The sequence below is a fragment of the Camelina sativa genome, chromosome 14, assembly GCF_000633955.1.
Source record: "Camelina sativa cultivar DH55 chromosome 14, Cs, whole genome shotgun sequence".
NCBI lineage: Eukaryota > Viridiplantae > Streptophyta > Magnoliopsida > Brassicales > Brassicaceae > Camelina > Camelina sativa.
This window is the reverse complement of record NC_025698.1, coordinates 4963970-4988615: the sequence shown is the minus strand read 5'-3', so window position 1 is coordinate 4988615 and position 24646 is coordinate 4963970. Positions and strand designations below refer to the sequence as shown.

General features: G+C 37.3%; 5 protein-coding genes and 2 non-coding genes across 7 annotated transcripts in view; 3 read left to right on the top strand and 4 right to left on the bottom strand.

Moving 5' to 3' along the window:
* Positions 1-5113, bottom strand: part of LOC104739739 — a 6132-nt gene extending 1019 nt beyond the window's left edge. Inside the window, exons 1-13 of the mRNA XM_010460182.2 lie at positions 4568-5113; positions 3938-4037; positions 3463-3802; positions 3143-3255; positions 2588-2716; positions 2357-2450; positions 2151-2255; positions 1435-2045; positions 1084-1337; positions 767-914; positions 563-660; positions 391-472; positions 201-304 (exon numbers count right to left, since the gene is read on the bottom strand). Coding sequence (XP_010458484.1) covers positions 221-304; positions 391-472; positions 563-660; positions 767-914; positions 1084-1337; positions 1435-2045; positions 2151-2255; positions 2357-2450; positions 2588-2716; positions 3143-3255; positions 3463-3802; positions 3938-4037; positions 4568-5022 — 2613 coding nt within the window. The 5' untranslated portion in view covers positions 5023-5113 and the 3' untranslated portion in view covers positions 201-220. The remainder of the gene's footprint in view (positions 1-200; positions 305-390; positions 473-562; positions 661-766; positions 915-1083; positions 1338-1434; positions 2046-2150; positions 2256-2356; positions 2451-2587; positions 2717-3142; positions 3256-3462; positions 3803-3937; positions 4038-4567) is intronic.
* Positions 9300-11501, bottom strand: LOC104739735 (probable receptor-like protein kinase At1g11050). Its single transcript, XM_010460180.2, has one exon. It carries the CDS (start codon positions 11417-11419, stop codon positions 9443-9445), a length of 1977 nt encoding a protein of 658 aa, XP_010458482.1. The 5' UTR covers positions 11420-11501; the 3' UTR covers positions 9300-9442.
* On the top strand, positions 12308-14884 carry LOC104739734 (chaperone protein DnaJ-like). Its single transcript, XM_010460179.1, has 4 exons — positions 12308-12547; positions 12841-13084; positions 13729-14224; positions 14317-14884. Exons 1-4 carry the CDS (start codon positions 12407-12409, stop codon positions 14765-14767), a joined length of 1332 nt encoding a protein of 443 aa, XP_010458481.1. The 5' UTR covers positions 12308-12406; the 3' UTR covers positions 14768-14884.
* TRNAR-UCG lies at positions 15377-15450 on the top strand. Its single transcript has one exon. It is a non-coding gene; the product is annotated as a tRNA-Arg (tRNA).
* On the bottom strand, positions 15668-17660 carry LOC104739733 (E3 ubiquitin-protein ligase MARCH1-like). Its single transcript, XM_010460178.2, has 3 exons — positions 16849-17660; positions 16407-16530; positions 15668-16299 (listed from the first exon to the last, which is right to left on the bottom strand). The coding sequence occupies exons 1-3, from the start codon at positions 17308-17310 to the stop codon at positions 15920-15922; spliced, it is 966 nt and encodes a 321-aa protein (XP_010458480.1). The 5' UTR covers positions 17311-17660; the 3' UTR covers positions 15668-15919.
* TRNAM-CAU lies at positions 17582-17666 on the bottom strand. The gene is given in 2 exon segments: positions 17582-17617; positions 17629-17666. It is a non-coding gene; the product is annotated as a tRNA-Met (tRNA).
* LOC104739732 (MLO-like protein 4) lies at positions 18119-23513 on the top strand. The gene is made up of 16 exons (XM_010460177.1): positions 18119-18176; positions 18310-18511; positions 18889-18946; positions 19062-19282; positions 19379-19495; positions 19807-19867; positions 20299-20390; positions 20521-20595; positions 20776-20861; positions 20976-21025; positions 21118-21158; positions 21242-21415; positions 22512-22547; positions 22633-22700; positions 22774-22834; positions 22942-23513. Exons 2-16 carry the CDS (start codon positions 18386-18388, stop codon positions 23392-23394), a joined length of 1719 nt encoding a protein of 572 aa, XP_010458479.1. The 5' UTR covers positions 18119-18176; positions 18310-18385; the 3' UTR covers positions 23395-23513.

Here is a 24646-nt window from a genome sequence, read left to right as displayed (position 1 = left end):
AGTAAAACTGTAAAAGACAACTAAAACAACCCTAAGCCGAGACAGACAGTAAAACTCTAAAAGATAGAACTAACGTACTAATAGTAGCCTTATATCATACATCAACATGATCACCAGAGTTAGTGATCACCCCAAAGCATTCCAAGTGTTTCTTTTCTTGCAGAAGCTGTACACAGAAAATGGAGAATGAATAATTAATGTTCCCTTTGATGATCCCATTTCACGGTAATTTGCAGGATTTAATCACTTCCATCACTGCTTTATGCGTCTCCGGAGGGATCATTTTCAGAGTCATGTGAAATGCCTGAAGAACAAACATAGTACACAATCACTTCAACGGATTCTCCTAGCCTAAAATTGAATAGCCATAAGGTGTTAAAAGGTACATACCACAAATCTTTCCAAGACCGGTACAAGAATCGCGAGTTTGCGTTTCGGGAGATAGTCCTTGATGGAGTTGCGTATACTACTACTGCTAGTGGGGTCCAAGAGCATGTTTAGTTTCTAGTAGAAGATTAGATGGATTATGACATATATACTGAGATTGAAAACAAAAAAGTACCTTTCGGTTGAAAGAAAGGCGAGTAGTAGAGCAGAGTACGCCTCCACAATCATCTTTTCCGCTTCCTTTTCACCTTCTAGAACAGCTTCTTCATCATCCTGAATACAAAAAAAAAAGGAAAAAAAAAACACAGCAGGTTTAATACTAAAAGCCTGTTCTGTGGATTTCGAAATTCAAGTAAACAACAGTGATACGGCTACTCACTAAGGTGAATGTAGTTGTGTCTTCTTTGGCCTCTGCTGATCCTTGATTAGTGAGAAAGATTGAACATAGTAAAGGAATCATTTGCTGTTCACTCTCTTGCAACCCTTCCGGTTTTGTGATAGGAACACTAGCTGAAGCAAGCCGTGATCTACAAAAATATCAGTTGCTTGATTAGAAAACAGATACCAATACCAATTCCGCTGTGACTAGTTTAACTTGTATTGACTCGACCACATGATAGTGTTAATAGAGTGTGACCGCAATAAAGCAAAATCTAAAACGTTATTGGTAAAAGCTGAGATTTTGTTTGCACCAACCTGTTCACTCCGTCTTTCTCAACCAAATTTACCAGCAATCCCAAGATGGCAACAAGAAATTCTAACTCCTGATCTGTAAGATGTGCGTCTTTCTTCTGATGGGATGATCCCCTCATTTCCATCTCACTGAAAAGCAGAGATATGGTGAAAGACGGGAAGTGTCTGGCAATTAATTCAGCCATGCTTTCGAGCCCTCTGCACCCACCAACTTGCCGACAACCGACAGCGTTGTCATTTGTTAAGTTCATCAAAACCTGCAAATAGATAATCTTGAACTAAATTTTTGCTACTCCGGCTAAGAGAATTACCCCACAGACCAGCAAACAGGTGTTAACAGACTAAGAAAATTACCTTTACGGCTGTTAAAAGGCAATCAGATAAAAGACATAGACATTCTTCATCAACGTCATTTGTACAAGAAGATGGTTGCAGCGATGTACTGCAGTCTCTGTCACTTGATTCTTCTTGGGAATCCAACCTATGGTTTGATGATTCATCTTGGCTCGAGAACAGCTGATAGAAACTGTCATCTTTACTTTGTTTGTAGCATCCTTTCTTCTTTTGAGCTCTAGAGTGCTTTTGCTTTACGGACACTACTGCCCACTTGGAAGGTTGAGAATCTTCCAAATCAAACGCAAAAGGATCTTCGCTGTCCTCAGGGGATGCAAAACCTCCATTATTTTTACAGCTTGGTTCTCCAGCTTGACTAGTCCTTAAAGTACTTCTGGCAATGCCACTACCCAATGACGCTAATCTCCCTGCAAATGTACCAGATATGGTGGAACCGACTCTTGTTTTTGACGTAGTAGGCTCATTCCCAGACACACTTGATTGAGACCCCGACATTGATGTTGGTGAGGAATCTAAATGGATTATGGAATGACTTCTTTGGGATACACTCTTGGAGACAGAGCCAACAGTCGAGCATGTATCTGAACTGATTGTCACAACCTCATTGGCAACTGCAAAAGAGAGAAGCGGCTTAGCATAGAAAAATACAGAGACCAAAGGGGGAATAGAGAGAATGAGAGGAGACAGACTCATTTGTGGCTATAAGAATAATTTACCTTTCCGATCTGCTCCCAAGATAGAATCACAATTACCACCATTTGAATAGTGAGGATTCACGTTGTTCCTATTCGGACTTGGAAAACCTCCACGTAGGTGAAGACCTGGCCATCAGTCCAACCAGAAATCAGGATAAGAGAAGATAGACCGAGAGGAAGTCATAATGTGTAACAATTCAAAACAAGACATGGTATCAATTGCACACCTGAAAGCATCTTAATGACACTTATTGTGAGCTCTGTGAAAGACATTTTGGATTCATGAGAGCCCAAACATTTCTTAAATTCGAGCAAATGATTCTGAAACACACAATTAGCATTAGAGTTATATTATAATAGGCATTGAGTTATATATACTGCAACTTGATAACAATTGATTAACGTCTCAATCTCAAGAATATTGTCATGAATCTAGAAACCAATATACTATATAATACCTGGTTGTCTGTGCTGAGGAACGTAGCATTTTCCATGATTTTCAGACATTTCAGAAGCAACATTAAACTCTGTTTATGCAGATTATCTTTCTTTTCCTGGACGGAAAGTGCGTCATTCTCCACCCAGCGCTGCATATATCTTCTGTATTAGATTCTTTCAATAAATATAAAATAATGCAATTGCAAACTGCCAGTAATGAATGAAGATAATCACGACAAAGGAGAGTATACATGAACCTGCCAGCAATAGAAGTGTCTTATATTATTGCAAATTTGTCAAAAAAATACGTATTCTGAGTTTAAACAAAGTCATTTACCACTGCAAATACGGTCAACAAGTAATCTATCTTTCAATATACAATGTAAAAGAAAGTACATTCACTTAAACAACTTTTCAGCAGTAAACTGGACTTAAACAAAGAATAGACCCTGAAAATACCTATACAATTACAAAATTAACAACCTAAGATGCTTTATACAAGTTATCGTAGACTGCAATGTCTATCTTATAATAAAAAATACTAATGCAGATGAAAAAAACATACAGGTTCACACCTCCATAATAGCGTGACAATCCATAACCACCTCAAGGACTGCATCAAGTCCTCCTAGTTCTCGCAGTTTCTCCTTGAAATTCCCTCCGGTCTTTTTCACAGAACCAGAAGTATCTGCATGAGGGGAAATGAACTAAATTACTGACAATAAACAAAAGATCACAATATTATCACCTTAGAATCTACGCTAATAGGAAAGCAAAATAAATTACTGGAGAGGAAAGGAACATTTAAGCAAAATAAATCTAACTATATCTAAGACGATCCCGAAATAGTTAGCTAGTCATTAGTTCCAACAGAAGAGGCAAAACTTTTAAATACCATCAAAAGAAATTTTGGATAAGCACGCCCTCTCCATGGCCAACAAAGCTACCCATTTCGTACTTAGCTCAGGCCTCGTTGTTTCAGTTTTACAGCCATCATTCATTTTCATTTCTTTGCAATTAACAAGAAGTTCCTGAACTCTTGAAAGTATATCACTGGAGCTTGGATCATTTATTTTCGCTGGATCCCTTGCTGCATCAACATCTTTAAGTAATGACAAGAGCTTAAATCCTATATTGCGTGGCTTCCCTTGGGTGCTAGTGACAACCACAGGTTTCAACAACTTTATCAGAAACTTGATACACTCGGGTGACTCCATAAAGTGTTCGTCTTGACCCTGGAGTCATGAAAATGAACTGGTAAATTTAAATACGGAGAATGTGAAATAGTGATAGAGAAAGAAAAGCAAAATGTCAATGGATCAAACATTATACATTAAAAACATATAAAGCAGCATCTGCAAGTCACTTACATCAGCAGTTAGCACAAAGAAAAGAGTGGCTGCGGCAAGATTGCTTGGTATGTCATCAAGGCTAAGAACCAATATCGCATCAATTATGGATTGGGAAATCCTGAAACAATAAGCTCCCACAAAATTAGATAATCTTTTCGTCAGAGTTCATGATACTCAAGCATCCATTTAGGATTTCTCATGGACAAACACAAAATCTCCAATACTTGGGAGAGAATTAGACATATATATATTCCTAAAACCTTACTTTGAGTGCATCATAATACAAACCCTATTCAGCAATATACACTCCAATCCACCACAACCCAGAAATACACAAAAGTTCTCAACACTAACATGCCCTAATCCTCTTCAGACAATCATAAAGACTAAATCCATCACAAATCTGATTCACACAAGAAGCGAACTTCAAAACCATTGACATTGTCGGCATCGAAGAATTTGTATACAGATCGTGCCCTAAATCCAGAAGACCGAAAAATAATGAAAAACCCAGAACTCAAACAGATCTTTTACACAAAACCCACAAGCCAATTAAGAGAATTTCTCAAAAATCAAACCCCAGAAAAGAATTGGGGAGATCGAAAAAAACCTAAGAAAAGAGGGCTAAGTAAAGGCGTGTGTGTGTACCCCTGAGCTCTCAAGGAGCGACGCTGGTGTTGAGATGCGCAAATCGAGAGCAAAGAAGACAAGCTAGCTCTTCTGATCCTCAGCTGTTGTCCTTTCCTCAACCCATCAAGCGCAAAGTTAACCTCATCCTCATGCTCCATCAGCTCACCAAACTCCTGAGCCTCGAGCAAAGTAGAAGTAAAACCGAAAGCCTCACCGTTCCTCACTCTCTTCGCCCTCCGTACGCCTCCTCCTCCGTTCTGTGGATAATCATCTCGGAAACTTGACCTCGAGGAAGAATGCCAAAGAGAGGAAGACTCTTGACTGGAGAAAGGAAGAAGAGAGTAATCTATAGGTTCGATGTCCGGCGACGAAGATGAAGAGAGATACTCTGTCTGCGAAACGGTGTCGTTAAGAGAGTCGGATAAGGTCCTCGGAATACCCGGCTTACGGCGGCCGTAGGTTCGCTCCATCATCGCCGAGACGAGTCGTTGAATTTGCAATTTTTGGGGTAGATTTTTTTTTAGGTGAGGAATCCGAAAACAAAGGGGTATTTCGGGAATAAACACAAAATATTAAAGTGCGCTCGTAAATAATAAGATCTGTAGCTCTGAATGAAGAAGAAGACTAGAAGAGCTGCTAACGTGATTGGCCGTTACTTTTACTAACCTTTTTATTAAAATGTTTTAAAATTTAATTAACTATGTTTTAAATATTAGTATGGGAAACAAAAAAAAAAAAAAAAACATTTGACACTCTGGGACTTCAAATTACATAATTATACAATGAACATGATGATACAGTATACACAATACTTTTATGTTTTTTTAGGTTCAGTACTTCAGTTTATCCTCCTTGGTTTAAATGGTTAAACAGATCGAGTTTAAAGTGATAAATTGGCATCAAAGGTTCACAGAGAATTTAATCAAAAACAATTATTATTTTTACTTCACAAAAAAATAAAAAAATAAAAAAAATTAACAAAAGGAGACAAAAATGCTTAAGTTTGTCTTTTTGGTCTCGCTTTTTTTCACTGCAATACGTTAGTTCTTCTATTTTTGGATGGTACAATTTGCATGCCAGAGATTTTTCTTCTGGTTATATAATTAGTCTCGTAAAATTATCATTCTGATTTTTTTTCTAACGATTTTTCTTCACAATCATTTTTGTTCGGTGTTAAGTTTTGCCAAAGGCTACTTTTTTCAGTGGTATCGTTTTCTTACGGTAAACCATATCATATATTGAAAATTAAATTGGATTTAAGTTATTGTACAAAACTTTGTTTGAAATAAAAAAACATGCACAATACATTGTTTGTTGTTATGTTCATACCAAAAAAAAAAAAAAAAGAATTTTACGGATCAACAATAATAGTACTACTTTTTCTAATTTTATGTATCAATTTATGTAATTTTCTTATCTATATACAAATATATATTACAAAACAAAATCGGCATTCATAACCCTATCTCATATCAGTTTAGTATTTGATTTATTTTTAATTTGGTTTAGACAATAAATAATTATATTACATTAAAAAAAATGGAAAGAAAAAGTGATGTATCTATTTAGGATAGAAAACATGTCTTGTCCCGCCTCAAGAACTATCAAACCTGGCCAAAAATATCAAAACTTCTCAAATCGAATGATCTTTAGAAGATTGTATAGTATTCTTAAAATAATTTGTTATTCAATTGATGATTTTTAAAAATTTTCCAAAATCCTATGTTATTCAATTTGGAATCTATGTAAAATCATTTGAAATCATTTACAATATCTTGTTATTTAATCAATGATTTACAAAACTTATTTAAAATCTACTGTTATTCAAAATATCATAACTTTTTAAAAAAATACTACTTTGAATGATTCTACAAAACTTTTATTTGTTTTTTTAGCTGAAAAAAATGAATAACAAATCATACATTTTGAGGTAGAATTTCAGATGATTTCATAAAAAAAAATCAACAGTCAATACAATACAGTGGCGTGATATCTATAAAAGGGCAGTGGCGTGATATCTTCTCGAGACACTCATCACACAAATTGTGGTTTCTAGATAGGTACAAGAACTTGATCCTTGACTTGACAATCAGTTCATTGTCATAGTCTTCCACTACAAAATTCGTCCCTTCAATAATCATGCACCTCAGGGAAACACATCTTTCGATGATGGTAAAGAATGATAAACCAGTCAACTTGGAACAGAAACTAAAGTTCACAAAGGTTAAACGCGGAAAGAACATCGCTAGTTTCATAATCATATCATCAGAGAGGAAATTAGCTCCGTTAAGGTTCAAGTGAAGCACTGTTTGGTACTTAGAAAGCAAGTACGATAGCCCATCGAAAGTAAAACCCTGGCAATTGGAGGGAAGAAGCTTCTTTAGAGGCAACTTGGCATCAACAATAAAACAGAGCAACTCATCGAATAAAAACGAATCGGAGAGATCAAGGTCTCGTGAAAAATATGAGTAACAAATCATACCTTCTGAAGCTTCTTCTCTTTCTCTCTCTCAAAACCAACTTTTCCTCCTTCTCTTTCTCTCTATACAATCCTCGATTTGGGGATTTTTACTAGTTCAGTATAATCTGGGTTGCGAAGAATTTTATAGCTTTGTTTAATCCAAAATCAAGAAAGGAACCTCTCTCTGCCTTATTACTAGTTCAGTATATTAGCTTTGTTTAATCCGAAGATTGAATCTTTTGTTTAATCCAAGATTGAAATTGATAATGATCTCTAGCTGTGAATATAATAATAGCTTTGTTCAATTTTGTTTAATAGCTTTGTTTGATTTTTATCTCCCATCTACGTAACGTTGGGTAAGTTCATCAATTCATTCACAACCCAAATTAATCTGGAACCTCTCTTTGAAGTTTCTCCTGCACCTTCACAAACACAAATAAGCGATTGTATAAATTTTTTTTTTATTTTTTTGTGTTATAAAATATTCTAAAATCATCCAAAATTTACTAATAAAATCTCATAGAATTTAATAGAATCACATATTATTTTCCTTTTCTTCTAATAGAAAAACTCTAAAACACAATCAAATTTCCTAAAATCTTTCAAAATTCTAAAATATTGAAATCCTATCAAATCCTAAAAAAAACAAGTTTAATACCTCCCGTAAATTGTCTGGATAAATCCAACTCAGTAGCTCTGCCCCATAACAATTTTGCTATTTTTATCCGTAAAAATCTTGTTTTTCTTGAAATAAGGCTCTCAAAATAATATCTAATATTTACGTATTCTGAAGTTGGTATGTACAGTTACTCAAGTGAGATTTGAGAATCGAATACAACTACCTTAAAAAAAGATTAGTTTATCCAGATCTTTGTCATATATTTTATAAAGAATATTTGGATATTATATTACTTTTGAGAAACTATGATAAGATGAAGATATTCTCTACTAGCTTATCAAAAATTGTAACAGAATATAATAGTATCAACATTCCCGAAATTTGTGTATGTCGTTAATGTTGTTTACTTGTTTCCCTTTCTGTGCTACTAACTATGATTGTGACTGTATAATATATTCTATATAAATCAACCAAAACAGAAATTGTAACTCTAGTATCAACTTTCCAAATGTTTTGTATATCGTTGTCCTTTTTTTTGCAGATAATTCGAAATTAAATTCGGAAATCTTGGCTGAGTTGAATGTGTTGAGATCGGATTTGATATGAATTTAAATTGATTTGATCATTTTAATAATTAATATTTTGCTAATGATGGAAAGTTCAAAATTTAACGTATGCGCTGACCAAAAACAGTATTCAAGATATTCAGGGAATATATTATTCTACCATATATATTCATTTGAAGTGATAAATTGGCAGGATCATGTGTTTCTTCCTATAAATACATCCACCACTATATACATTTGATCAAGGTTCACAGAGAACTTTATCAAAAACAATTGTTATTTTTTACTTTACAAAAAAAAAAAAGACTAAAAAATGGATACAAAAATGCTTAAGATTGTCTTCTTGGCCTCACTTTTTTTCACAGCAACACGTAAGTTATTCTTTTTTGGGTGGTTCAATTTGTATGGCAGAGATTTTTCTTCTGGTTTAAATAGTCTCGTAAAATCCAAGAATATAATATAATCACAATATACAATAATGATAATTTTGTTCTTTTTCTAATGATTTTTTCAAACACATTTTTGTTCGGTGTAATAAACTTTGCCAGGGACTAGTTTTATTTTAATGATATAGGTTTCATACTGTAAACCACATAATATATTAAAAATTAAATTGGATTTAAGTTATAGTACAAAGCTCTGTTTGAAAGAGAGAAAAAAACATACATAATACATTATTTGATGTTGATGTTCATAAAAAAATAGGATCTACAGGTAATACTTTCTTTTTTATCTAATTTTATGTATCAATTTATGTACTTTTCTTATCTATATACAAATAAATTTTATAACAGGCAAAAAAGAAAAAAAAAAAAAATACACAAATTATGATGATTGCAGAATTTTACATGGTGGCTGAGGCGAGAGGACCAATAACTATTCCAAGGTGCACCAATGCCAATGTGGAAATCTGCGCATTATGGTGCGGCAATAACTGTGAAGTATGTGCGTGCGTAAATCATTACTGCAGTTGTGAAGCCTTCCTTCCTCCAGGACCACCACGAGTATCTCCAGGAGGACCTCCACGAGCCACCGTCCTCCCAGCATCCAAGCCTTCGACTCTTGCTTAATTTAATCAAAGTTTTTCTTAAAAGGAACTTTACATACATGTATGTGTTTCTTATGATATTCTACAATATTTCGAAATTGGTTTACATGATTTGAAATCTAAAAAAAATGTGACCCTTGCATTCCAAAGTATTTACAAAACCAAAATATACACTTTCACAAATGAGCCTAGTTTTTTTTCATCGGAGCATATCTCCGGAATGTATTTGTATCCCGCTAAGCGTAGGCGATATAGTGAAACCGTTACCATCCATTCGGTATGAAGGATGCGAGAGCGGGACTGGTCGATCCGGAATTGGAGGAACTTCGATGTCTCCTTCAAGCATTTTCAATGCATCCAATATTGTTGGCCTTAAAGCAACCAATACATGAGCACACAAAATCCCAACTTGCAAGAATCTCTCCATTATCCCTTTCGGATTAGACATCCCTGAGCCTTCGTCTCTCAACAAAGACTGGTCAAGAGCTTCCTCTGTTTTCCCAGCTTTAACCAAAGACCAAGCCCAATCCGTGATCAGAAACGTGTTCGGCGATCCGGAAGTAGACATATCAAGAGCTTTCCTTCCGCACATTATCTCCAACACAACAACACCAAAGCTATACACATCGCTTTTCTCTGTTAACTGACCATAAAGCGCGTACTCGGGAGCCAAATAACCATGTGTTCCCGCCACTCTAGTAGTGAGATGAGACTCACCATCTCTACTCTGTTTCGCTAAACCGAAATCAGCTACCCTCGCTCTCATATCAACATCTAACAATATGTTAGTACCTTTGATATCACGGTGGTAAATCGCAGGTTTCACACCGTAATGCAAATAAGCCAACCCTTTGGCTACATCCAAAATGATGCTCTTCCTCTGAGGCCAGCTAAATGGTATTATCTTCTGAGTCTCTCCCTTAGGAAACAAATGATCATCAAGGTTTCCATTAGACATGTAGTCATAAACAAGACATCTCTGACTCTGACTATCATCATCAACCATACTACAACCTCTAAGCGGAACAAGGTTCCTATGTTTCAAATTGCTAATAATCTCAACCTCGTTACGAAACTCAGCATCCCCTTGAAACTCAGATTCTATCACCTTCTTAACCGCGATAACCGATCCATCCGGTAAAACACCTTTGTAAACGAAACCAAACCCGCCTCGACCGATGAAATTTTTCTGAGAGAAGTTGTTAGTTGCCTTCTCAAGTTCCTCGATTTTGAACCAGATTGAGCCAGTGTTTGGTCTCCATCTCGGTCTAGACTCTTGATCCACCTCCCAACCAGCTTCTCCCTTTTTAACAAACCGGAAATACAAACAAACAAAACCGGCAATAACCAGAGCTCCGAAGATAGATCCGGTTACCCCTGAAACAATAGCCACCGTGTGTTTCTTCTTCTTTGGGATCAACGGAGATGTCAAGCTCAAAGAGAAGAGACAAGAGAGAGCATCATCACCCTCAGGTCCTTTCTCATTAACGATACCAGCAGCGTAAAGAACAGCGAAATGGTAACAACCGAGACCGTGAGAGCTATTACCATCAAGACCGATGAGCTGCTTCTGAACCTTAAACCCAGCCGCCACACAAGCGTCGCATCGGGAGAGATCTGTTAGACCACTGCTACAGGAGGAGTCAAGCGCCGACTTGGGACCGAGACGAGAGACCCAATCTTGAGTCGTTTGGATTCCGGCACAGGTGTCGTTAGTGATGACGAATTGGCCCGGATCGAAGCAGAGGGAAGTGAGATTCGAAGAGAGAGAGAGCGCGTCGAGCTTCGTCTGGAGGTTGTTGATACAAGAGACGGAAGTAGCGAGATTAGGGAGACGGAAGTTGGATGTTTGTTTGAGACGACGAGCTAGAGGGATTCCGATTAGGGTTAAGATAGCTTGACAGCAACTGGTTTTGCTGTTGACTGATTTGTCGTAGCTTAGACAGTCAGTTGTGTTCCATGGGATTGTTAGGACATGGGAGAAATCTAAAGGACAAGTTGGTGACGGAGACGGAGATTGAGCAACAACAACGCAGGTTGAGAAGAGGAGGAGAAGAGAAAGAAGAAGTAAGAAGAGGAAACGAAGGTTCACCATTGGTGAAATCGGAGATATGGGTTTTGGGGAATTTGAGGTCTTTTGGTGGTGCGAAAGTGAGTGATTGATTCTGGCGGCCATGAAAGTTGGGATTCTTGTTTCTCTTGTGGGTTTGGGTCAAAGAGGCTGCTTTGATATGTTGACTTTTGGGAAGTAACATGGGAAACTCAGTGCTTGTTTGTCCCCACCTGCAACTAACTGCCAACACTATAAACGTTACGTTGTCGTTGTTGAACATATTCTTTAGTGACCACGTTTCAATTTACTCTTTGTTAATAATGTGGGAAAAAAGTGGAAAAGCATGTAATATATAATTAGTGTAAGATTGAAAGAGATTTGAGTTACGTCTAAATGTAGATTTGCATCTACCTTTACACAAATTAATCAAAAAAAATCTAAACGATAAGACAAAGAAAAAAAGTGAAAAAGGTCAACCAGAGATTCGGAAAAAACCTATAAAAAAAAAAGTCAAGTAGATATATCATTTTAAACAGTCGACCAAACCTCTTACGTGGCGTGGAGCATGTTATAGGAAATGGGGATCCACTATTACAGAGAAAATTAGTATTATATGCAAACATTACAACACTATACATTCGAAACAGCTAGCTGATCATGTTGCAGACAAAGATCTTATAAATACATTGCAATCGAAACAGCTACGTGTCAATATGATCAGGCACTTTCGATGAATAACAAATGTACCGCTACCAAATGTATCTTCAATGGTTAAATGCCTTCAAATAGGAAATTATTAGTTGGTGAGTTCAATACTTTTAATTGATCATACAGTCCTTCCTAGTAAAATGTTATTAGGAGGAATTTTATTTATGTTTAATACTAACAGTTAAACATAAAAATATATACCAAAATTAATTAAGAAACAAAAGGAACAGAAATTTCCTAATAAAAGCTTCCCCCGCAAACAACTCGGCTCTTCGTCTGTCTGGTCATCTAATTTCTCAATCATTGCACACACGACAACAAAGTTTCCTAATCTCTCTCTCTTCCTCTGTTTTCTCTTTCCGCCAATTTCCCGATCATCATCTTCTTCTTCTTCTGGATGCAATGGGGACTCCTCGGTCGCCGGCCACAGATTTCTTCGGCATTTCCAAGACAGCATGCAAAGCCTACAAGTCCCTCGTCACCAAATTGCACCCTCTCTCCTCTTCTCATCGCAAATCCGAATCCCACTCCGACGCCGATTCCGTACGTTATCATCTCTTCTCCATGCAAATTTCCAATTCTATACAAATGTGACTAACGCGATTTAGTAGTGATCATCATTCCATTTACGTTTTCACATATTTAGCAATAAAGTTTTTTTTTTAATATCTCGAATAATAGCATAGAAAATATATAAAATTGTTCGCCACATTGATCAATCGTAGAATTTGAAATTCTGTTTCGTAAAAAAAATAAAAATCCCAAATTTCAGTTTTCAAATAAATACAGATCGTAAGAACGTTAAAGAATGAATCGTGTTTGTAAAACATTTACAGGCAATCCACCAAAGATATCTAGAGGAGAAATTTGCGGAGGAGGATGATCTTATCGCTGCTAGGAGAAGTCTCCGGTTACAGAGCATGGACGATAGCTCCTTCTTCAAACGCCGATCTTCTCTCTTATCAAACTCAAGTAGCCGCCGTAGCCACACGCCGCAAGCTAGACCAACCTACCTCTCCTCCTCCGGTTCTTCCAACCACCGTTCTGCTTTCTCCCGAAGCACTAGCCGTAGAGACGAAGGTAGCAGCCACGGCGGAGGGAGAAGCCACGGTTTGAAATCACGTCCGATCTCGAACAACGCGAGTCCGATGACGTCGCCTTTTACAAGTCCGAGAGGGAAAGATCAAACCTTAGGTGATTTATTTGGTTCCATACAAGGAGTAACGTCTCCTCCAAGCTCTAGTCCGATCAACGGCGTGAAACAATCTTCTCCGTCGTCGATATCGAAGAGCGCTAGCAAAAGAGATAAAGAAGATAGAGGCTCTGCGAGTTCGGCGACGTCGACGTCTTTGCCGTTTTCTAAGAGCAAGAGCACGAGACAGCAAGAGAGGGACGCGGCTGGGTCAGTAGGGAAGAGTATAAGCCGGAGGAGCACAACGCCGATAGTGTTTTCACAGTCTACACCACCGAAAAAACCACCGGCTGTAGAGAAAAAGCTTGAATGTACGTTGGAAGAACTCTGCCATGGCGGAGTCAAGAACATCAAGATCAAAAGAGATNGAGCATGGACGATAGCTCCTTCTTCAAACGCCGATCTTCTCTCTTATCAAACTCAAGTAGCCGCCGTAGCCACACGCCGCAAGCTAGACCAACCTACCTCTCCTCCTCCGGTTCTTCCAACCACCGTTCTGCTTTCTCCCGAAGCACTAGCCGTAGAGACGAAGGTAGCAGCCACGGCGGAGGGAGAAGCCACGGTTTGAAATCACGTCCGATCTCGAACAACGCGAGTCCGATGACGTCGCCTTTTACAAGTCCGAGAGGGAAAGATCAAACCTTAGGTGATTTATTTGGTTCCATACAAGGAGTAACGTCTCCTCCAAGCTCTAGTCCGATCAACGGCGTGAAACAATCTTCTCCGTCGTCGATATCGAAGAGCGCTAGCAAAAGAGATAAAGAAGATAGAGGCTCTGCGAGTTCGGCGACGTCGACGTCTTTGCCGTTTTCTAAGAGCAAGAGCACGAGACAGCAAGAGAGGGACGCGGCTGGGTCAGTAGGGAAGAGTATAAGCCGGAGGAGCACAACGCCGATAGTGTTTTCACAGTCTACACCACCGAAAAAACCACCGGCTGTAGAGAAAAAGCTTGAATGTACGTTGGAAGAACTCTGCCATGGCGGAGTCAAGAACATCAAGATCAAAAGAGATATCATTACCGATGAAGGGTTTGTTTCTTTGCTCCAAATCTCATTTTTTATTTGCATTTTGAGTTTTATTTGTAACCAACAAATGATTCATTATGTTCTGTAATGAACAGGTTGATTAAGCAACAAGAAGAGATGTTAAGAGTGAACATCAAACCGGGATGGAAGAAAGGGACAAAGATCACATTTGAAGGAGTAGGGAACGAAAAACCGGGCTATCTCCCGGAAGATATAACATTCGTTGTCGAAGAGAAGAGACATCCTTTGTTCAAAAGACGCGGAGATGACTTAGAGATTTGTGTAGAGATTTCTCTTTTAAAGGCTTTAACTGGATGTAAACTCTCGGTGCCATTATTGACCGGCGAGTCAATGTCGATAACTGTAGGAGATGTGATCTTCCATGGATTTGAGAAGGCGATCAAAGGTCAAGGTATGCCAAATGTTAAAGAAGAAGGTAAGCGAGGGGATTTGAAAATAACGTTTCTAGTGAATTTCCCGGAAACGTTGAGTGAAGAACAACGGTCAATGGCCTATGAGGTTTTAAAAGATTGTTCTTGGGCATAATAAGGCTTTTTTTAATATTACATATATGTGTGTCTTCATGCCTTTCACTTGTTCTTCGTTGTATATAATACGAGTTGAGGGTTTGATGCGTTAAATTGTGATTCGTTTAGGCTTACTTTATTGTTTTCTTCGTAACAATCATTTTCTTAGATTGAGCTGTTTTATGTGGTTCTTGCTGTGAATGATACAGTTGTCTTGTTCCGCACCTATGTAGTTTCTTGTCATTGTTGTGAAGGTAAATGCATAATTTGGGTTTTTGGCATTTCCTTGTGGCTGGCCTAAAAGATTTTTTTTTTTTGATAAAGACTTGCGAAAGCCTAACGGTCTTCAACGGGAAGTAGGTTTTCTCAAGCAACAAATGAATAGATTGTCAATTTCATAGGAAGTATATATTTGTAATAAATATGGCATCCCAGACGAAAAATTTGGATTAGTTCTTTACTTCTTTTAAGGCATGGAAAACGTTTAGTGAAGAAGATTGATTTATAAATCTCGATCAACAAAGTCAACTAAAGTTTCACAATCTCCTGACAGTCCTCAATTGTATTTGGATTGGATTAAAAACACGGTTTAACTATATATTTACCAATATGTAATAAAATATTCAAAGACCGCATAGCGCAGTGGATTAGCGCGTCTGACTTCGGATCAGAAGGTCGTGGGTTCGACTCCCACTGTGGTCGTATTTTTTTCTTGTTCTGATATCTAGTTTTGGAGTTATCTAGGACATTTTAAGCTGCACAGCACGATATCTATCCGTAATCTTTCACTTACCAGATGCTCTTAATTATTTACAAGTATCTCATTGCTTTTTAGAAACTGTTATTCAAAGGAACAATAAGTATCTCTGATGAGAGTTTTCTGTGAGACAAAAACATTGGTTAATAAAAATTCAAGAAAGAGTAAAACCGAAACAATTCTATAGACTCTGTTTGTAAATTTGAATCTCAATGTCTTTAGTATTCACTAAAATGCAATAGCATTGCTTCAACTCATATATATATATAGAGAGACGACAACATACATTAGGTACTTCAACATTGGGTGATAAAGAAAAGAAACACTCTGTGGACAAAGATGTATGAACTTGTTTCTCTAATGTACCTGAAACTCCATTAGAACCTTTTTTTATTGCACAGTGAAAAGAAACGGTCACAGAAGTTTCAGCATTTTAAGTCTTCCTTCGTGCTCTGCATCCAGCTTTGGGGGAGTGTAACTTCCGTGAAGATCCTCCACAATGTACTCCTTTGTGAGCTCTCGCTTGGTGAGAATATGGTAATGTCTCTGCCATATCCTTTGGATAGCCATAGTAGTAGCAAGAAAACCATAAGCTAAACCAAGAATGGCGAAGATGACGACAAAGACAACAACAAGAGCAAAACAAGCTTCCATTGAAGCAGGGAAACAATCCAAGACACCCCATCCGTAACAGCAGTTCTGGCATCCAGCCATCCTCGGGTCATTACCGTTGATGGCAGAGCAATGTAGAATGATTCCAAGAAATCCAGTCAGCACAAAGAAGGATACAACCCCTAAGATTCATGATACACCAAATGTTTAACCGCGTGTCAGGATTCTTTCTAGATCCATAGTATTCCAAATGTACTTTAGTTACAAAATGAAAGAATTGAGTAAATACCGATGCAGTAATAAAACGGGATGGGATGTTTGGACAAGATACGATCCCAATCATCGTTGAAAGAGTTCCGAAATTCTCCATCTTTGTCCATCATATATGCAAGTCCAGCCATAACAGCTATAACCTAGAATTGTCAACAACCTTCTTCTTATCAGGCATCAAAATGATTCAGTGTCTTTAAGACTCTTAAAGATGTTTCTTTGAATTTTCAGTCAATTTCTATGGAAAACAAAACACAAGTCACACAAAACCATCTGACAGTCTCAAGTTCTATTGTCAAACCATGTGAAATTGCGCAGTGACCAGGTCAAGATTCGAAATCTAGATACAATTTGTGACTCAAATAATGACAACAGACAAAAACTATCTTAATAAATGCCTCATGAAAACTGCAATTACAAGAACTATAAAGTAAAGCTGACAGATAGAGAGAGATACTCACAGTCTGCACAGCTACGAAAACCAAAAGCACATCTCTAGCGACAAAGAGTCTGAATTTAGCTTTGCGACGCCAAGAGTTGTTATCCTCAAAAGGTTCGACTCTGAGATGAAACTGAGCTTTGCAGGTGGTACAGTGAGAGAAAGCAAAACCTTCTTTAACAGATCGCCAATGATCGAGACATGACCGATGCACAAACTGCTGAGTGCCTTTGCACATACACGGTGATATCAATTCGTCGCCTAACAATTCGCTATCGTCCTCCAAACAAATACGACAGCAAGGAGCTGACGAAGCATCGTTCTCCAAATCTTCTTCAGTTTTTATCTCATCGCTAGTCTCTTCTGCTACCACCACAACAGACGCCGAAGGAGATGAAGAATTGGTGTGATCACCCAACAATGGAGCGGAATCACTAAGCTTTTGCGAATCCGGTGGCTGCAATTGTACTTCACCTTGCATCATTGATCAACCCTTCGCTAACCCTAAATTTCCAGACACAAATTTTTTTATGGTAGAAATCAATCGTCGTTCGAGATCATAGAGGAAGGATTTGAATCGGATTAAACATATTCGGGTCTCTGAGATATTGATCGGCGGGGAAAAAACAAACGTGCGAAGATGTGAGAAGAAGATTATAGAAGTGGAAGAGAGACAAAAACTGGGAAAGAAGAAGGTCAACAATGTCAGAGAGAGAGAGAGAGAGAGGGAATTGAAAAAGATGGGAAAAGGAAATTGGGGTGAGAGAGGCTCGAACTCTCGACCTCAGGATCACTCAGTAGCTATGAGACCTACGCGCTAGCCAACTGCGCCACCACCCCAATGATGTGATGTTGTACACGTATTTTATAGTTATCTAATCTTAGTAAACAGTCATCACTACTCAGTTTAAAAGGTACACGTAAAGTCTAACATTAACCGATTAGTAAATGATCGGTTGAGTTGTTGCTGGTAGATTGTGATAGGGTTCATAGTAGATGTAGATTGCTGCTATAAATTTGGTTTGTAATAAAATTGTATGAAATGGCCTAAATGTGGTTTGATATCTGATCCTACTAATTTAATATTCCATTTAATTCGGACAATGATTGATTGAAACTCTCCTGATAAACCGATTTAGATAATCAAACCGGACTCTGTTATCATCGATATATGATTGAACCGGCCGGTCAAGTCCGGCTATTGAATTGCATTATTAAGTTTAGGTTCTTTTAACGACATTTAGGGGGAAGAGCACATGAGAAGCATTAATTGAAAGCAAATGAATAAAGAAAGAGAAGAGACCGTTGGAGAAAGACGAGGAAGCAACCATGTGCTATGGTTTCTACTTGGTACAGCATTCCATGAGCTTTCTCTTCTTCTTCTCTTTGACTATATTTTTTTATTTTAAGCAAAAATATATATATATATATATATATAAAAAGCTAAACTTTTTATTACTACTCCCTCTTCTCGTAATCACAGATGCAGATCGATTCTCCTTTTTTCTCGGGAGAAAAGTTTGTTCTTGCGACTTTCCCGGAAGATCTCTTCTCCGGAGATGGAGCATATGATGAAAGAAGGGAGGTCTCTTGCAGAGACGCCGACTTACTCTGTTGCTTCCGTTGTTACTGTTTTGATCTTTGTTTGCTTTCTCGTTGAACGAGCCATTTACAGATTTGGCAAGGTGAGGTTTTTTTGGTTTTTTTGGTTTTTTTTAGTTTTATGCTTTATGCATACTATGTGTTTGTTGAAATGCTCAGCTCAGAAAAACATGAGTGTGAGTAAAAAAGTGTTTTATGAGTTTTCTGCACTTGGTTGGGGTACTAAAGTCTCTTTCTTTCTTTGATTAGTGAACAGAACACGTTTTAATCTGAGAATGGGTACTTGAAAGTGAGAATTTTTATGCACGAGTTTGTTAATTGACATATATGTCTATAAAGTCTCTTTCTTTCTTTGATTAGTGTACAGCACATGTTTTTTCTGAGAATGGGTACTAGAAAGTGAGAAATTTAATGGACGAGTTTATTCATGGACTTTTGTGTTTGTGTTCGTGTATTTCAGTGGTTAAAGAAGACTAGAAGAAAGGCACTTTTTACTTCGCTTGAGAAGATGAAAGAGGGTATGTCAAATATACCCGTGGTGAAGCTGCGGCGCTTATAAATTTTGCTAGAAATAGTAAAGATGCTTTCTTTTTCTTTTGGTTTGATTTTGACTTGTGAAATTTTTCTCGGTAGAGTTGATGTTGCTGGGACTTATATCACTGCTGTTGTCACAAAGCGCGAGATGGATATCAGAAATCTGTGTAAACTCCTCCCTTTTCAATAGTAAATTCTACATTTGCTCCGAAGAGGACTACGGAATCCATAAGAAAGTTCTTCTGGAACACACACCTTCTACAAACAACACTTCCTTACCTCATCACGGAATACATGAAGCCTCTCATCAATGTGGTCATGTAAATGTCTAGTTGTCTACTTATATATCAACTTTAAAGCCTCTTTTCCGTTTGACCTTTAATAATTGCTGAACTAGTTTTTGGATCCAATGTCAGGGCCGTGAACCATTTGTGTCGTATGAGGGCCTCGAACAACTCCTAAGATTCTTGTTTGTCCTGGGTATCACTCATGTTCTGTACAGTGGCATTGCCATCGGTTTAGCCATGAGCAAGGTACACTTTCTAGCTCCTGAATCTTCAAATTGTGTTACAATTATACTCTTGGGTATTTCTATGTTTCTCGAGGGGAAGACAATCGACATATACTGTACACTATAACCTTCATCTTCATGTTTAGAGTATGTAGAGAACCCTCTATGATCAAAAATATTTTGTGCTCTTAAGTTATGTCAATAGATTGTATCTTCAATTTATATATTGAGGGAAAACCATCGATATTAACATTTGTGTACAAAGAGCTTTGTTAAGATTATACAGACGAACAGATCAATACAATCTGAAACAGTGTTGTCTTTTTATCACAGATTTACAGTTGGAGAAAATGGGAAACCCAAGCGATCATCATGGCTGAATCAGATATCCATGGTAAATAACAAGACATGTCTGTCTCTCCTTCAAATAAAAGCACATGCGGGACTCAGTTACCTTAGTATTAGGAGCAGCATGAGACTAGGACTATGTTCAGTATACATAGGTTGTTCATTCATGAACTCGCTTGAGCTGTGGTGATGCTTTTATGCAGCATTTGCAAAATTCTCTTCATCTTAACTAGCAGGTCTAAGACACTGAACTATTATAGATACAGATATAGGGAAAAAATAAACCCTTTCTAGCCAAGTATTATCACTTATACAGGATTGACATGAACTGGGTTGGGAAGAGACGTACAGGCTATCTTGTCTGTGATTTCCGTTTTTTCACAAACAGATAATTCATTGTTACAGATTTTCCTTAACACTTAGGATGCTTTCGTTGTTACTCATATATACCCTTGTCTTCTTGACTTTGTTCAACAGCAAAGAAGACCAAGGTGATGAAGCGTCAGTCTACGTTTGTCTTCCATCATGCCTCTCATCCCTGGAGTAACAATCGTTTTCTCATTTGGATGGTAACTCCCCATGCTTTTACCTTAAGCTGTATAGTTTTCAAAAAGTTTCATATCTCCATTATTACATGTTTCTTCAGAATCTATTTTTTACGGCATTTCTCCAGCTGTAAAATATATGTTTGCATTGCAGCTTTGTTTCTTGCGGCAATTTAGAGGCTCTATACGAAAGTCTGACTACTTCGCACTTCGGTTAGGTTTCCTCACTGTGAGTAACATAGTACCTTCTTTATCTCGTTTCTCAGTCTTTCCCTTCATATATACTTATGTACTACTTTTCTGGAGTGAAGGTTGATCTTAGTATCTTTGTTCTCAAAACTTCTCATTTAATCTGGTAGCTGGCATGATTTGTGTACTGAATCCGTTCTTCATTACTTTGAAATTTCAGAAACATAACTTGCCATTTACATACAACTTCCATATGTATATGGTACGGACGATGGAAGATGAGTTTCATGGCATTGTAGGAATTAGGTAGGCGTTTCTTAGAAATGAAGTTTATCAAAGACTCTTTATTCAACTGTTTTCAGAAGATTTCATAAGGGGTCACAGAATGGGACTGATGCATGTTTCTTGATGAATCAACAGCTGGCCGCTTTGGGTTTACGCTATAGTATGCATCTGCATAAATGTTCATGGTAACTCATCGGTTACATAAAAACAAAGTACATTGAAATTTGTATCTCCATATTTAAGCCTTGTCTTTACTAATTCGGTAGTTTCATTGCAGGCCTGAATATGTACTTTTGGTTATCATTCATCCCTGCCATTGTAAGTAACAAAGCAAGAATAAGTAAAAAGCTTGAAATTCATAAACACTCAGAGAATGTGTTTGTATTTGTTTGTTGTTTAAGCTTGTCATGTTGGTTGGAACCAAACTAGAGCACGTTGTCTCGAAGCTTGCTCTCGAGGTTAAGGAGCAGCAGACAGGCACAACTAATGGGGCTCAAGTCAAACCACGTGACGGACTCTTCTGGTTTGGGAAACCAGAAATTCTGCTGCGGTTGATACAGTTTATCATTTTTCAGGTAATGAGTTTTTCTTTCCCAGTTTTTTACAAGCCATGAGCCATGATTTTTGTTTATNATTTTTTACGGCATTTCTCCAGCTGTAAAATATATGTTTGCATTGCAGCTTTGTTTCTTGCGGCAATTTAGAGGCTCTATACGAAAGTCTGACTACTTCGCACTTCGGTTAGGTTTCCTCACTGTGAGTAACATAGTACCTTCTTTATCTCGTTTCTCAGTCTTTCCCTTCATATATACTTATGTACTACTTTTCTGGAGTGAAGGTTGATCTTAGTATCTTTGTTCTCAAAACTTCTCATTTAATCTGGTAGCTGGCATGATTTGTGTACTGAATCCGTTCTTCATTACTTTGAAATTTCAGAAACATAACTTGCCATTTACATACAACTTCCATATGTATATGGTACGGACGATGGAAGATGAGTTTCATGGCATTGTAGGAATTAGGTAGGCGTTTCTTAGAAATGAAGTTTATCAAAGACTCTTTATTCAACTGTTTTCAGAAGATTTCATAAGGGGTCACAGAATGGGACTGATGCATGTTTCTTGATGAATCAACAGCTGGCCGCTTTGGGTTTACGCTATAGTATGCATCTGCATAAATGTTCATGGTAACTCATCGGTTACATAAAAACAAAGTACATTGAAATTTGTATCTCCATATTTAAGCCTTGTCTTTACTAATTCGGTAGTTTCATTGCAGGCCTGAATATGTACTTTTGGTTATCATTCATCCCTGCCATTGTAAGTAACAAAGCAAGAATAAGTAAAAAGCTTGAAATTCATAAACACTCAGAGAATGTGTTTGTATTTGTTTGTTGTTTAAGCTTGTCATGTTGGTTGGAACCAAACTAGAGCACGTTGTCTCGAAGCTTGCTCTCGAGGTTAAGGAGCAGCAGACAGGCACAACTAATGGGGCTCAAGTCAAACCACGTGACGGACTCTTCTGGTTTGGGAAACCAGAAATTCTGCTGCGGTTGATACAGTTTATCATTTTTCAGGTAATGAGTTTTTCTTTCCCAGTTTTTTACAAGCCATGAGCCATGATTTTTGTTTATTCACAGACATGATCCTTACATATTTCCTGGTAATACAGAATGCGTTTGAGATGGCAACGTTCATCTGGTTCTTGGTAAGGCCACCTTATAAAAATACTGGCATCAATCCTTATATGTGAAGTTTTCTATTTCTGAAAAACCCTTCATTTCGTATATAAGTGGGGAATCAAGGAAAGATCTTGCTTCATGAAGAACCATGTGATGATATCAAGCCGGCTAATTTCTGGGTGCGTTTCCAAATACATAACAATTTGCAGCAACCACCTGTCTCTAAGGGTTTTTATTTTCTGGTGAATGCAGGGTTCTCGTTCAGTTCTGGTGTAGTTATGGCACTGTGCCTCTCAACGTAATCGTCACTCAGGTTCGTCAAAACTTATCATATAAATCTACAAGTTCCATAATCTGAAAGCCTATTCACAGGTCTATGACTTAACATCGTTCATAAATTTTATGGATTCACCTGAACAGATGGGATCTCGGCACAAGAAAGCTGTGATAGCAGAGAGCGTAAGAGACTCACTTCACAGCTGGTGCAAGAGAGTGAAAGAGAGGTCAAAGCAGACAAGATCAGTGTGTTCTCTAGATACAGCAACAATAGACGAGAGAGACGAGATGACAGTAGGGACATTGTCGAGGAGCTCGTCGATGACTTCACTGAATCAAATTACCATAAACTCTGTAGACCAAGCAGAGTCTATATTCGGAGCAGCAGCTTCATCGAGCAGTCCTCAAGAGGAATACACCTCGAGGGTCGAAGAATATCTGTCTGAAACATTCAATAACATTGGTTCGGTGCCACCTTTAAACGATGAGATTGAGATTGAGATAGAAGGGGAGGAAGATAATGGAAGGAGGGGAAGTGGGAGTGATGAGAATGGTGATGCTGGAGAAACACTTCTTGAGTTGTTTAGGAGGACTTGATACTATCTCCGCTTTTAGAAGCTTCGTTAAGTTGTAAATTACTTGACATACACACATACAAGAATACGTTTAACAAAAGTAAAAATCTTCTTTTGAACCAAGTCGCCTTGGTCCTTTAAGATCACTTCTGAGTCATAAAAAAAAAAAACAAAAAAAAAACAAAAAATCTTCTTTTGTTTGGTCATTCCGATATTAAGCAGTCTTTTGGTCGTTTTACTTTGGTTTAGGGAAATATTAATCGGAGCTAAAACAACAAAACGAACTTTGCTTACAGAAAACAATCTCTAATCTGATTTGGGTCTATAGGGCCAAGTCCATTCGATAGCAAAATAGCCGTTGGTCCGTGTTATTTGGATAAGCCTTGGAGAGGTGTTGTACGTGATATTTTTGTTTTAAAAATATGATGAAATATTTAAATTTTTTATTATCTAACTTGTTCTAATTTATTTTTGGGTATCAGTACTACAAATATATTATTCCTATATATATTATTCCAATATTATGAACATCAAAATGTAGTTTTATTTTCAATTCTACTTTTAAATTATCTAATTTGGTGGGGCTAACTAGTTTATTAATCATGATAATTCACTTGAAAACGTCAACTCATATATCTATTCTATGACTCAATAAGGTACTTATGGCAATCGAAGTGGATAATTCCAGTGTTCTGGTATCTACTTTCTTAGCTACTGTTGGTCATGATTTGCTTGGATTGGCCTCCAACACATAAACCCACACGGTATAGTACCGATTGGCCTCCGTGATACTAAACACCGAAAAGATTTAGGAGGCAGCTTGTTGGTAAGTGGAACAAATGGTTAAAAAAAAAATGAATATTTTGGACAAAAGAAACACTTGTTATTAAGTTGCAATCATTCTGTCTTACATTATTTATTTTTTATATTTTTATATTTTTTTACTTCTTTAACATCCCCATTGAAATAAGCATTTGCATTCAATTGTACTTCATTATATACTAAAAAAAAAAAAATCACACCGTCATTGCATTAGCACTAATATAGATTATCAAATGCATTACCACATTGCATCATCAATCCATCACAGGTTATTATTATATCAACAACAAAAAGAAAAAAAACAAATGTTACAATCACAACATTTTACATCGAAAAAGACAATCGTACATTCTCACTACATACTTTATAATACTAGTATTGAAGATGGGGAGCTTAGTTCCATAAATTACTCCTTTTATGTTTTTTTTTTTTTTTTTTTTTAGAAAAAGAAA